This window comes from Pimephales promelas, chromosome 7, assembly GCF_988280905.1.
Source record: "Pimephales promelas chromosome 7, fPimPro1.hap1.1, whole genome shotgun sequence".
NCBI lineage: Eukaryota > Metazoa > Chordata > Actinopteri > Cypriniformes > Leuciscidae > Pimephales > Pimephales promelas.
Window position 1 is genome coordinate 30,299,365 of NC_142775.1, and position 11,718 is coordinate 30,311,082.

The 11,718-nt window shown below is 37.8% G+C and overlaps 1 protein-coding gene across 1 annotated transcript; it reads left to right on the top strand.

The window, feature by feature from the left end:
* The first annotated feature begins 4,762 nt into the window (after nt 1–4,762).
* desma (desmin a) lies at nt 4,763–11,396 on the top strand. Its single transcript, XM_039683383.2, has 9 exons — nt 4,763–5,393; nt 6,949–7,009; nt 7,208–7,303; nt 8,485–8,646; nt 8,756–8,881; nt 9,214–9,434; nt 9,531–9,574; nt 10,292–10,392; nt 10,995–11,396. The coding sequence occupies exons 1-9, from the start codon at nt 4,843–4,845 to the stop codon at nt 11,034–11,036; spliced, it is 1,404 nt and encodes a 467-aa protein (XP_039539317.2). The 5' UTR covers nt 4,763–4,842; the 3' UTR covers nt 11,037–11,396.
* The last annotated feature ends 322 nt before the right edge of the window (nt 11,397–11,718 follow it).

Consider the following 11,718-nt stretch of genomic DNA (forward strand, 5'->3'; position numbering starts at 1 on the left):
GTAGGCTACAACACATTTGCTATGGTGAAATAATGCTAACAAGAGATCATTAAAAATAAACAAATGAAAACAATGAATAAAAGCTGGTTGACCCTAATCAATAGTCTAAAAGAATTGTTCATATTGTTTCATAAATCTATATAAAAAAATGTATTACTAGTCAAACAAAATAAATGAAAACGAATGTACAGTCATCATCATTTATACGTCATCATAATCTACAACCAATTGAGTGAGTAACAACAAAACACGTCATTTTTTTACGAGGATGTGCAGTTGATTAATCTGAGCTTAAATTCCAATGTACTGTAATATGTATCAATCCTTGAACCTCTGGCTCTTGTTTGTGGTTTTCAAAACCTTTCACTGTTGTACTATGTAAGTAAATGTTTAATATATATATATAAAAAGATTAATCTAGCTTTAGAAAATAAATAATATGAGCTGTGGTGCCACCAACTGTTCAGATATTGTCAGTACAGTATTATTCTCATTCACCCAATGAGGCAACAGTATTATATTTTTGACCACACACAGAATTGCTTTACACATAAAAAACGAGACTGTTACAATACGTTTAATTTTTTTTTACAAACTGTCCAAATTATTTTGAACAAACTTTCTTTTGATTTTTTTTAAAAAAAATATATATATATATATTTTGTAAATGAATTTGGGTTTGTTCTGATTGTAAATGTGAAGGTCTAATGCAATGTAGTCATTAAGTCCAGCTATAATGGTCCCTTGCATAATTTACTTTCAAACTGCGTCCCAATATCCCTTGTCATGTCGGCCTTTACCCCCTTTTACATGGCATTTCACCTTGTTGGAATCTGTGTATGTCTGTTTGGTTGGTTGCTAGAGCAGCCAAAGGGTGTTTTTGAAAGACGACCTACTGGGCAACTCCCACCACTCCCCATAACCCCTACCCATGCGTGGTTTCACATGTCCTGGCATTTAGACTCCACATTCCCCGCCAACTACACTACTAACATCCCAAGTTGGGAAATTAATATATAAAATAAATAGGCTATATAAATATATATTAAATTATATTAAATTTTATATATATGAAGAGTTCAGATGCAAAAGCCTCTAAATGCCATTTGAAATTTTCTTCTTTAATGATGATTTTTGTCAAACTTGTATATTTAAGTTCAATGATTTCACTTAAATGGCAATGATAATTACCTATTAATTGTTATTTAAGTGAAATTACTGAACTTAAATATACAAGTTTGATAAAAATCATCATTAAAGAAGAAAATTTCAAATGGCATTTAGAGGCTTTTGCATCTGAACTCTTCATATCATCTTCTTAGAACAAATGGATTTGACAGTGAAGGACTGTCATGTCTGAATTAATTAAACAACACCATCTTCCTACCTGACATCTTTGTACATGAATTCTTCTGTAACTTTAAGGTTAAAGTTAACTTTCTGAGCATACTACACTCTCATGATGTGCCAAGAATAAATAATATGATAAGATTTATGATGAAGCATTGTGGAAACATGATACGATAAATGATAATGTTGTTGTTTTTGATAAGAAAATCTACCCTTTGCGTGACTGTCATGACAACTCTCAAAGAGATTGGCATGGTAATGGATATGGGAATGTATTTCTTAAATCTGCTATTCTGCTGCAAAGCAAATAGAGACTTGCTACTGCCAAAAGATTCACAGACATTGCTGTGAGCATGTAATACATGCTGTTGCTGCTGCACATGTAACATACATGATTTAATCCCCATAGAAGATTTATACAGGTGGAGCTGGGTAAGGTGGAGGGTTTCTGAAAGATTAAAAAGTTTTGTGTGTAGGAAGAGATATTTCTGTAGAAGTGGTATGTGGTGGACTCCAGAAACGAAGTACACAACCATGCTTCACTATCTGACACTTTAGGCACCCTTTAGCATCAGTTAGATGACGCCCTAGGATCGCTTCTAACCCCAGACCTAAACCTAACCGCGTCATCTAACTGACGCTTTACCTTTAGCGCCAGTTAGATGACACCCTAGGATCGCGTCATCTAACTGATGCTAAAGGGTGCCTAAAGCGTTGAATATTGAAGCGCGGTCAAAATTGTCAGTTAGGTGACGCCTTGGGGTGAGAATACGTTGGATAAAGTTTAGACATTGGGGCGGGGGTCAGGGTTTCTGTCACCTCTGTTTGATTTATACCTGGTTTGGTAACAGAGCTCTGACATTTCCGGTTTGTCATGTGTGTGTGTGTTTAGTCTGGTTTGTTTTCAGCACATGGCTTGTCTGGTATTACTTGTGCCATGTGCTCTCTTGTCAATTGTCTAGCCCTTTCCGTCTTGTTACCTGATTATTTATTGATTTGCCCCACCTGCCTTGTTCGTTACCCTCTTATGGTTGCTTCCCTGTTTAGTCCCCCTGTATTTGCAGTCCTGTACTTGTTCCTTGTGTTTCCTGATTCTGCTTTTTTATTGTTATCGTTCTCGTTTTGAGCTTTGAGATTTTTGAGTCTCTGCCCCATCAAATCCGCACTTTTTCCAAGAGGCCCTTAGGAAAGAAGCCTGGTGACGGGGCTCAGACTGGAAGTCTAATAATAGCCATGAAAGCAGCAGCTGTGGAGGAACATTGTAACTTCTCATTCACTATGGTCATAGCCTGGGGAATGGGAAGACTATGGGGGTTGGAGCAACAGAGATCTTATTTGGTATCACATATTTGATGACACAAATACAGTTTCACTACTCTGATTTCCCAGGTGCAATGTAAGAGTTTATGACACAAGAAAAACAAATTAAGAACATTTCATCATTGAAAGGATGATGTGATATATCTAAAATATTAAGCCTTTCCTCACATAATGGCATAATACTTTATATAGCTGAAGGTATTTAAAGGCAAAAACATCAAATGAAACACATTTCACATATGTATAAAATTACACCATTTAGAATTATCAATTAATTAATTATCAATGTAAAAAAAAATCATTTCAAATATATTATTGTATCATTTATTCACTCTTATGTCGACCCCAACCTATATTTTTATTTCTTGACATTTTGAAGAGTCTATTTGAAACTGAATAACACTGGGTGGGCGCCATAATCTTTCATTGTATGGACATATATTCATTGAATATGTATTCAAAATATATATTTTTTTCTGTTCCACAGCAGATATAAAGTCGTACAAGTCTGGAATGACATGAATGGGAGTAAATGCTGATAGAACGCTGACGTTCACTCTCCCCAAAATCCTGATTCCCTGCACCTGCACATCATCATCAGCGCACACTCTACTCTCTTCTCTTTCACTCCCTTGTCTGGTCTTGTCCCTACGAACGCAGACAAACTCAACCATGATAGCTACCTGTACTTACCTGCTTCAAGGATTCCTTACCCAAACTTTGTCTCCTGTCATCCATCGCCTCCCATCATCCGCCAACAGCCTGCTTTTCTCTCTCAGTTCATCTACAAGACACAGACCTGGATTATCATCCAGCTAAATCCTTCATCCATTATGTCACTCTGCCCCAAACTCACCTGTCTGCATAACTGTTCGGATTCATGCCACGGCTCATTAAAACTGCTTACGTATCACTTACTTGTATGCATCCCTTTGTATCGTGACACTTGAAGACATTAATTTACCTCTAGTTGGGAATCATATTTTTAATCACAGTAAATCATATTGGCCCAGTTTTACAGACGTGTTTATATTGAGCCATAATTAGGCCTTAGTTCAATTAGGGCATTTCAATATTTTGTAATATTTTATATATATTCTGGTAGTGTGCATCTTGAGACAAAACAATGGCACTGACCGTGCTTTCAGTCAAAACCTCTCAAACATGCATTTTAGTCTGGGACTTAACATCTAACATTCTTTAAATGTACTGTACTGTAACAACTTGACTTGTTTAAGAATGTTCTGAAAACGTTCAAAAGTAACGTTCCAATAATGTTGGAAGAATGATGGAATGTTTCCTTGACGTTCAGATAACCAAAAAAACATTTAAAAATCTGGACATATTGAACATCCAGAGAACAGTCATTTATAACTTATGGGAACATTAGCAAAATGTATTTTTGCTTGCTGGCTAGAGGCTCTATCGTTACTCTGAAGACAATATGTAATGATTAAATCTAATTTCAGATTAAAATAAAATTTCAAATAGAAGAGAGTAGCTTAAAAGGGGAATATTTTGTAATTTTTGCCAAGGTGAAAACTAAAGTTTGGAATTAACATAAACAAGTAAATTACCTATCATTTTTATTGACTTTATTTTGATGGTCCACATTCTGTTGACTAAGTAACTTTGGACCTGCATATCTATAACTCTCATTAGAGTATTCAAAGTGTATTAGTAGACTGGTAAGGTTAGGGTTGGAATAAGTTGACATGTACTTGCAAAGTTACTTATAGTCAGTAGTATAATGTTCAAAAAGGACCATCAAAATAAAGGGATACCCTTTTTTTCACAAAATACATCCAAATTTAAATGGTGAACCTTTCATATTGGACATTATAAATAAGCAAAAAACCTCATGTAGAATTATCAACGTAATATTGTTTTCACTGTGGTACAACAGCTCTTCCTGGTAAGCAAAAGAAATAACAGCACGTTCATGACGTGACCTGTGACAACTTATGCCCCATCCATTTGGTCCACCCAGCTGCTGGAAACCAGACCTCATGACAGCTGAGAAAGCAAGGTGACAGAAATTGTGGGTGGGGGCAGATGGGGTGGTAGCAACACTACTGTATATATAGCCCAGTTTTGCCGTTGAGCCTCACTCTACCATACAGCCCTAAGAGACCCAGCATTTGCACACATACAAACCTTAGAGGCCCAGTCATGAGCAAGGCATATTCAACTTCTGCTGAGACGGCTTCCTCTTACCGCCGTACCTTCGGCTCTGGAGTGGACTCCTCCATTTTCTCCGGCCGTGGTTCTTCTGGGTCCTCTCGTATGTCCTCCAGAGTTTATGAGATAAGCAAGAGCTCCGCTTCACCCATTTATTCCAGCCACCGCACATCCAGCTCTTTCGGTGGTGGCCAAATGGCCCGTTCCTATGCCGGTATTGGTGAGAAGCTGGACTTCAATCTGGCCGACGCCATGAACCACGACTTCCTCAATACACGCACTAATGAGAAGGCAGAGCTGCAACATCTCAATGACCGCTTTGCCACATACATCGAGAAGGTGCGCTTCCTGGAACAGCAGAACCAAGCGTTGACGGTGGAGATTGAGCGTATGCGGGGCCGCGAGCCCACACGTATTGCTGAGATGTATGAAGAGGAGATGAGAGAGCTGCGCAGACAGGTGGAGACACTGACCAATCAGAGATCTCGTATTGAGATAGAGAGAGATAACCTGGGTGATGACCTACAGAAACTAAAACAGAGGTGAGCACAACAAGAAATGTTTAGGGGAATGTTTGCTTTTTGAAAACCTTTCGATTCATTCAGATTCTTTACTTTGAATTCAAATTTGAAATTAGATTTCAAAATGAAGATTGATAGCTTTGTGTTCATCTTGCTTGAAGTTTTAGATAATACCTAGTTAACCGAGAACTGTGGCTAACGTTCTCTCAAAGTAGCGATGAAACATTCTGACAGTAACGTTAATAGAGCATTAAAATTCATGCAAAGTAATCACAAAAAACGCTATTGATGGAACTTTTGGTTCTGAAATGCTTTAGTTGGATTTTTATTTGTATATAGTGTTTAATACGTAGGGCCTGGAGGAAGCCACATAGTGTAAAACTGGAAGTCATGATGGTGCTCATAACTCAAGTATGTTATTGAGTTGTGAATTTGGGAAAGGACATTCATGAGACATCTACTTACTATTTCTACTAAACTTCTTCCCAAAACAGTATAATTGGTATGTATTGGAAAGAAATGCATAAATACCATGGCTTCAATGGCCAGATTTGTAACAGAGACCACACAGGAAAGATATTGGTCAGGACCACCTCAGACGCTAAAGACAACATACTTATTTTTGGGTTTATATGGTAACCCCAAGTAGCAACCCCCAGTGTAACTCATGTAGGTGTATGATGTTGGAAAGAGTATAAGAGTGTTATTTCTATTTGCAAAAGGACCCAGGGTCCTATTACACTGCCCAGATTAGACTGCTATTATTAGCCTCTTCAATACACCCCAAAGCACTGCAGAGAATGCACATCTCTAAAAATAACCCTTATCTTGCTCATAGTGTGTTGCAGTCTGTCTGAGCGCATTGCATTCAAGGGCCCTACAGAAATCACATCACGTTATCAGCACTGATTAATGATAACTGTTTAAAGCCTAGCAATTCCTGTGCAAAGACATTGTTTAATGTGAGCCTGATGGTGTGCTGACACATAGAGATTATATAGAACTCATTATATGATTCACAGCTATTGCTAGTTCGGGCTACCCAGCATTGTATGAGGAAGAATAATACCCTCCCAACTATATTGAAGCTCTCCAGTACTCTCTAGTGCATATAGAGTCTTCAACTTTGGCATGGTATGATTCATGGCACTCCTTTCATCTCTCTGATGAAAATATCAGATGGCAAACGACTGCCAACAATTACATTCATGAAACCAGATACGTGCCACATTAACAACATACCTCTTTCAAACGAGTCAGGGACATTTACATTCAATCCAGAGCTAGATGTTACTCCAAGCATGCATGTGGCGTCTTGATCTCTGCGCATGAAAGAATGACAACTTCACCAGCCGCTCTCAGCATATCTCAAAGACTGAGGACATTCGGGCACCTTGGCCATTAGAGCAAGCTCTATTTCTGGCCTCGTAGGAACTCCTCTATGAGAAATAACAATATATATTAATTTAATTAATATAACACTTTTAGGAAGGTACTTAATGTTTTAAGTCATATATACTTCATTTATTACTTCAAATTAACTTGACGACTCTAATATAATCTCTGTTTTCCACAGACTTCAAGAGGAGATCCACCAGAAAGAAGAAGCTGAGAACAACCTCTCTGCTTTTAGATCTGTACGTTAATTCTTTAAATCATCTTCAGTGTTGTCTTATTAAGTTATCTTTAGAGACACATAAAACGTGATTATTTTATACTCTTATATTTAGCATTGTTGAACATGTGGGTTTAACATGAAAGATATACACATACTAAAATTCATTTTGAAGAATAAAAATGACTGAATTATTGCACAATTGCTGTGCTCTTTGTAGGATGTAGATGCTGCCACTCTGGCCAGGCTGGACCTGGAAAGACGTATTGAGGGCCTCCATGAAGAGATTGCATTCCTCAAGAAGGTCCATGAGGAGGTTTGTATACATCTAAAGTTACATTCTATATATACGTGACTAACTGTTCATCTGTCTCTCTGCGACCTCCCTTAGTCTCATACCCAGCATACAACACGTACACTGACCTTTTACTCACGAGGCTCTGAAGTCAAGGTCTTTAAATGCTCTGTCTGCTTTTTATTTGACATGTAAGGATAAAATGGTCACATGTGGTTCTGTGTGTGTGTCAGCTGCGCATTGACAGTGAGGGGGCAGTGTAAATCTGTGCAACAGATGCATCCCTATAATTAAACAGAGACAGATTTTCTGAGACACAGCTGTGGGAAGAAAAAAAAGAAGGCCTTTCAAGGCCTCACACAGTCCTACAATTACAACTGAGATTAAAATTAATAACAGCTACACTCTTCAACATAAAAGTTCCAATTTTTGCAACAATGCCTTAGAAGAAACATTTTGGGTTCTCCAAATAACCTTTCAGTGATCAGTTCTTAAAAGAGACTTAAAAGGGTGAAGAAAATTTAAATAATCTAAAGAACTCTGAAGATTCTTGTTTGGCATCAATGGTTCCATTAAGAACCTTTAACGTTCATGGATCCTTTTAATTGCACAAACGGATCTTCACAGAGGAAAAATGTTCCTTACACTAAAAATGGTTCTTTGAATAAGGTTCCGTTCACCGAAAGGTTAATTGAACCAAAAATGGTTCTTCTATGCTATGGCATCGCTGCCAAAACCCCCTTTCGAAACCTTTATTTTATAGAGTGTTTAAAGAAACACTAGGTTTCACGGATACTAAGGGTTCTTAACGGAATAGTTCATTTCAAAATGAAAATTGGCATCGATTACTCACCCTCAAGTTGTTCCAAACCTGTATAAATTTATTTCTTCTGCTGAACACAAAAGAAATTATTTTGCTGGTAATCAAACAGTTGATGGACCACATTGACTCCATAGTTCATTTTGAAATGAACTATTCCTCTAATGGAACCTTTATTTTTAATAGTGTTTTATAGTCTCATTCATTAATATGTGTTCCATAGAACAAAGTCACTTTTTTCGCATTCCTCCTTTGAAAATGAATAGTTCATATGGGTGGATCAACACATAATGACACAAATTTTCTAAATGACAATAAGTAAAATGACAATATAAATAAGTGCACTCTAAATCCATGTCTCTGTGTTTACCTTTTCCTTTAGGAGATCCGTGAGCTGCAAAACCAGATGCAGGAGAGTCAGGTGCAGATCCAAATGGACATGTCCAAGCCTGACCTGACTGCCGCCCTCAGGGACATCCGTGTGCAGTACGAGGGTATTGCTGCCAAGAATATCGCCGAGGCTGAGGAATGGTATAAGTCTAAGGTCTGTCTCAGAGATTTTAGAAATATGCAGAGAAACAATTCAAAGGCTATATTCAGATCTATGTCTCTAGACAAGGAGTTTGAGCTGAACTATTTTGTTCCACCCACAGGTGTCAGATCTGAGCCAGGCAGTAAACAAGAATAATGATGCTCTCAGACAATCCAAGCTGGAGACTATGGAGTTCCGTCACCAGATCCAATCCTACACTTGTGAGATCGACTCTCTCAAGGGCACCGTAAGTCCTTAAAAATCCTGCACTTGGGCTCTAAACCAAGTTATTATTTCCCAGCCAAAACGAATATTAGCTCAGCCTTCACACCTGAATCTTATTCACCTTATTACTAAGTCATTAATATGTTTCCCCTGGTGGTCCATGAGTAAATTTGATTAGGTGAGTAACCAACAGTAATGGTGCACTGTGTCGCTAGAAATCTACTGAGTTCATCCTCAGTTTTTATAATTACTCTACTCAGTTCATCTCAACTATGGGCTTTCTTTTCCTATGTACACCCGTTTCACCCCACTTCCACTCCCACTTTATCTAACTTTTTGTCATTCTGTCTGTAGAATGAATCTCTGATAAGGCAAATGAGGGAGATGGAGGAAAGGCTGGGTCGCGAGGCCGGTGGTTATCAGGACACCATTACCCGTCTCGAGTCTGAGATTGCAAAAATGAAGGATGAGATGGCTCGCCATCTCCGTGAGTACCAGGATCTGTTGAATGTTAAGATGGCACTGGATGTGGAGATCGCCACCTACCGGAAGCTTCTGGAAGGAGAGGAGAGCAGGTAAGATATAGAAGGTATTTGGCAAGATTGCACTTATTGTTCTTAACTGATTTAACAAAGATGATTTAATATTGTTATTATTTATCTTGTTTTCAGGATCTCTCTGCCTGTGCAGACCTATTCTTCCTTGAATTTCAGAGGTGAGTTCTTTAAAAGAGAAATTAGCCTACTGTCACGCTCCTTAAAAGATTAGTTGCTACTCACCATCTGACTATTTCTTTTTAGTCCACAATGAAAGTCATTGGGGTTCCAAACCAATTTGGGTAACACTTTAATTTGATAGTCCACTTTAAACATTCTACCAACTCTAAGTAACCTTACAACTATGTCAACTCTCAATGGGGTATTAGTAGACTGTCTGCTTATATCTACTAACACTTTATTTTGATGGTCCTCTAGCAGACATTCTACAGATAATAAGAAAGGTTGCATGCAAGTACATTTAAAACCGAACCTAACAATCTGCTAATACTCTGAGAGTTAGTTGGCATGTAGTTGCAAATTAATGAGTTAGCTGATGACATGTAGTTACTTAAAGTTAGCCTACTTATACCCAACACATACCCAACTTTTAACATGAAGAAAAAATCTTTAGTGTTCCACTGTAGAAAGATAGTGATACTGGATTGAAAGAAAATGAGCCTCAATTAAAGATTGTTGAGCAAACCTCCTGTCTTTTTCATCCACAAGGGGGGGCAAAACCATTGTGTTTTTTTAATACTTCAATCTCCTTTGGCTTTGTTGTTTTTCGAGTACATCAACTGATATCAGTGATGCAAAAGATGATATCAGTAATGCAGATGCAGTATTCATGTATTTACTATGTGAGGGTGAGGTTGTGTATTTTGTTGCCATAGAAACCAGCCCAGAGCAGCACCACCAGCAACAACAGCGTGGATCTGAAGTCCACTCTAAGAAAACAGTTCTGATCAAGACCATTGAGACCCGAGATGGCGAGGTAGGCCTAATATAAATAAACACTTGCTAACAGACTAGTAACCACCTGATACATTTAGTCAGTAATAATGGAATATAGCTACAAACTATCCAGTCTCAAAATTGTGTTATAAACGCACATACTGTAAATAATCATTATCATCCAAATCATTTTCTATTTTACTCTAGACTAGGACAACTAGTAAGGGCATGAATGCCCTCAGTGCTCAGTGTGTAAGTTAAGCTATGGCCTGTTTCTACAGTCCTTTCCCCAAACACATTCCCCCCCAAAATCCTGTTCCCTATTAACCAGCACTGAGTTGCACAACAGAGTACTCCATGTACAGTATCACTGTTAATATCTGTTAATATTCTGTTCTGCACAGCACACATGGGAAACTTCATTTATGAAAGAATATGTCTTGCACAAGCCCAGTATTGATTTGCAGCAGAAAGAGAGCTGTTTTAACTTATTGAAAAACCTCTCCCAACCGTCTCTGTTCCTTGTTATGGAGTATCACTTTTTTAAGCACTTTTGTGTTTTCCCAGCATGTGAATCATCTGTATCCTATCCAGACACCCTCTCTCTAATCATTCCCTTTTTTTTTTTTTTTCAATCCCCAGGTCGTCAGCGAGTCCACACAGCACCAGCAGGACATCATGTAAAGCCTATGAAACAGATTGAATTTCATAGAATCCCTTTCCCTAAGTTACATTTTCACAGTTGGCCTCAGGCTTTTTCTGCACACACCCAGTATTATCATGACCCATTACTGCATGTGTGGATGACGCACAAAGACAAAAGGAAAGTGAGCTGAAGAACGAGAGGGAGAACAAGCGAAATGGCGCAATACAAATACTGTTTGGAGTGTAAGTGGAGTCTGAAAGTGGCCAGTTGATCTCAGAGTTTCTGTTGATGAATGTACGTGTGCATGTGTGGTTGGGTCATAATGGGAAAATCTGAGAAACTGTGTTCCACCTTTACAAAAACAACAATAAAATGCTCTGTATTTTCCTCTTCTAAAATTGAAGGCTTCTGTGCTTTTGTATTAAACTCATACATTGTATGAGGTAATAAGTCAATCTCTGGGTAGACAACAACAAAGGTATTGAACATTTCCACTATTATTGCCCAGGCAAAAAGGTTAACATTGACATTTTGTCAATTTGGAGTAAATTAAATATTAAATATCCTTACATTATGGAACAAAAATATACATGTAAAATATAACACAAACAAAATTACATAAAATTACAATTTACAGTTTGCAAAATGATTAAATGCTAAATTATGAAAAACACCCTTATTCATTATTTTTCAGGTAGGCCTTAGAGCGGACGTGCATAC

Excerpts from the sequence above, each read along its gene's own strand:
- desma (XM_039683383.2), top strand. The coding sequence starts at position 4,843 with ATGAGCAAGGCATATTCAACTTCTGCTGAGACGGCTTCCTCTTACCGC. Across the intron at positions 7,304-8,484 it reads TCAAGAAGGTCCATGAGGAG|GAGATCCGTGAGCTGCAAAA; the intron begins GTTTGTATACAT and ends CTTTTCCTTTAG. Across the intron at positions 9,435-9,530 it reads CTGGAAGGAGAGGAGAGCAG|GATCTCTCTGCCTGTGCAGA; the intron begins GTAAGATATAGA and ends TCTTGTTTTCAG.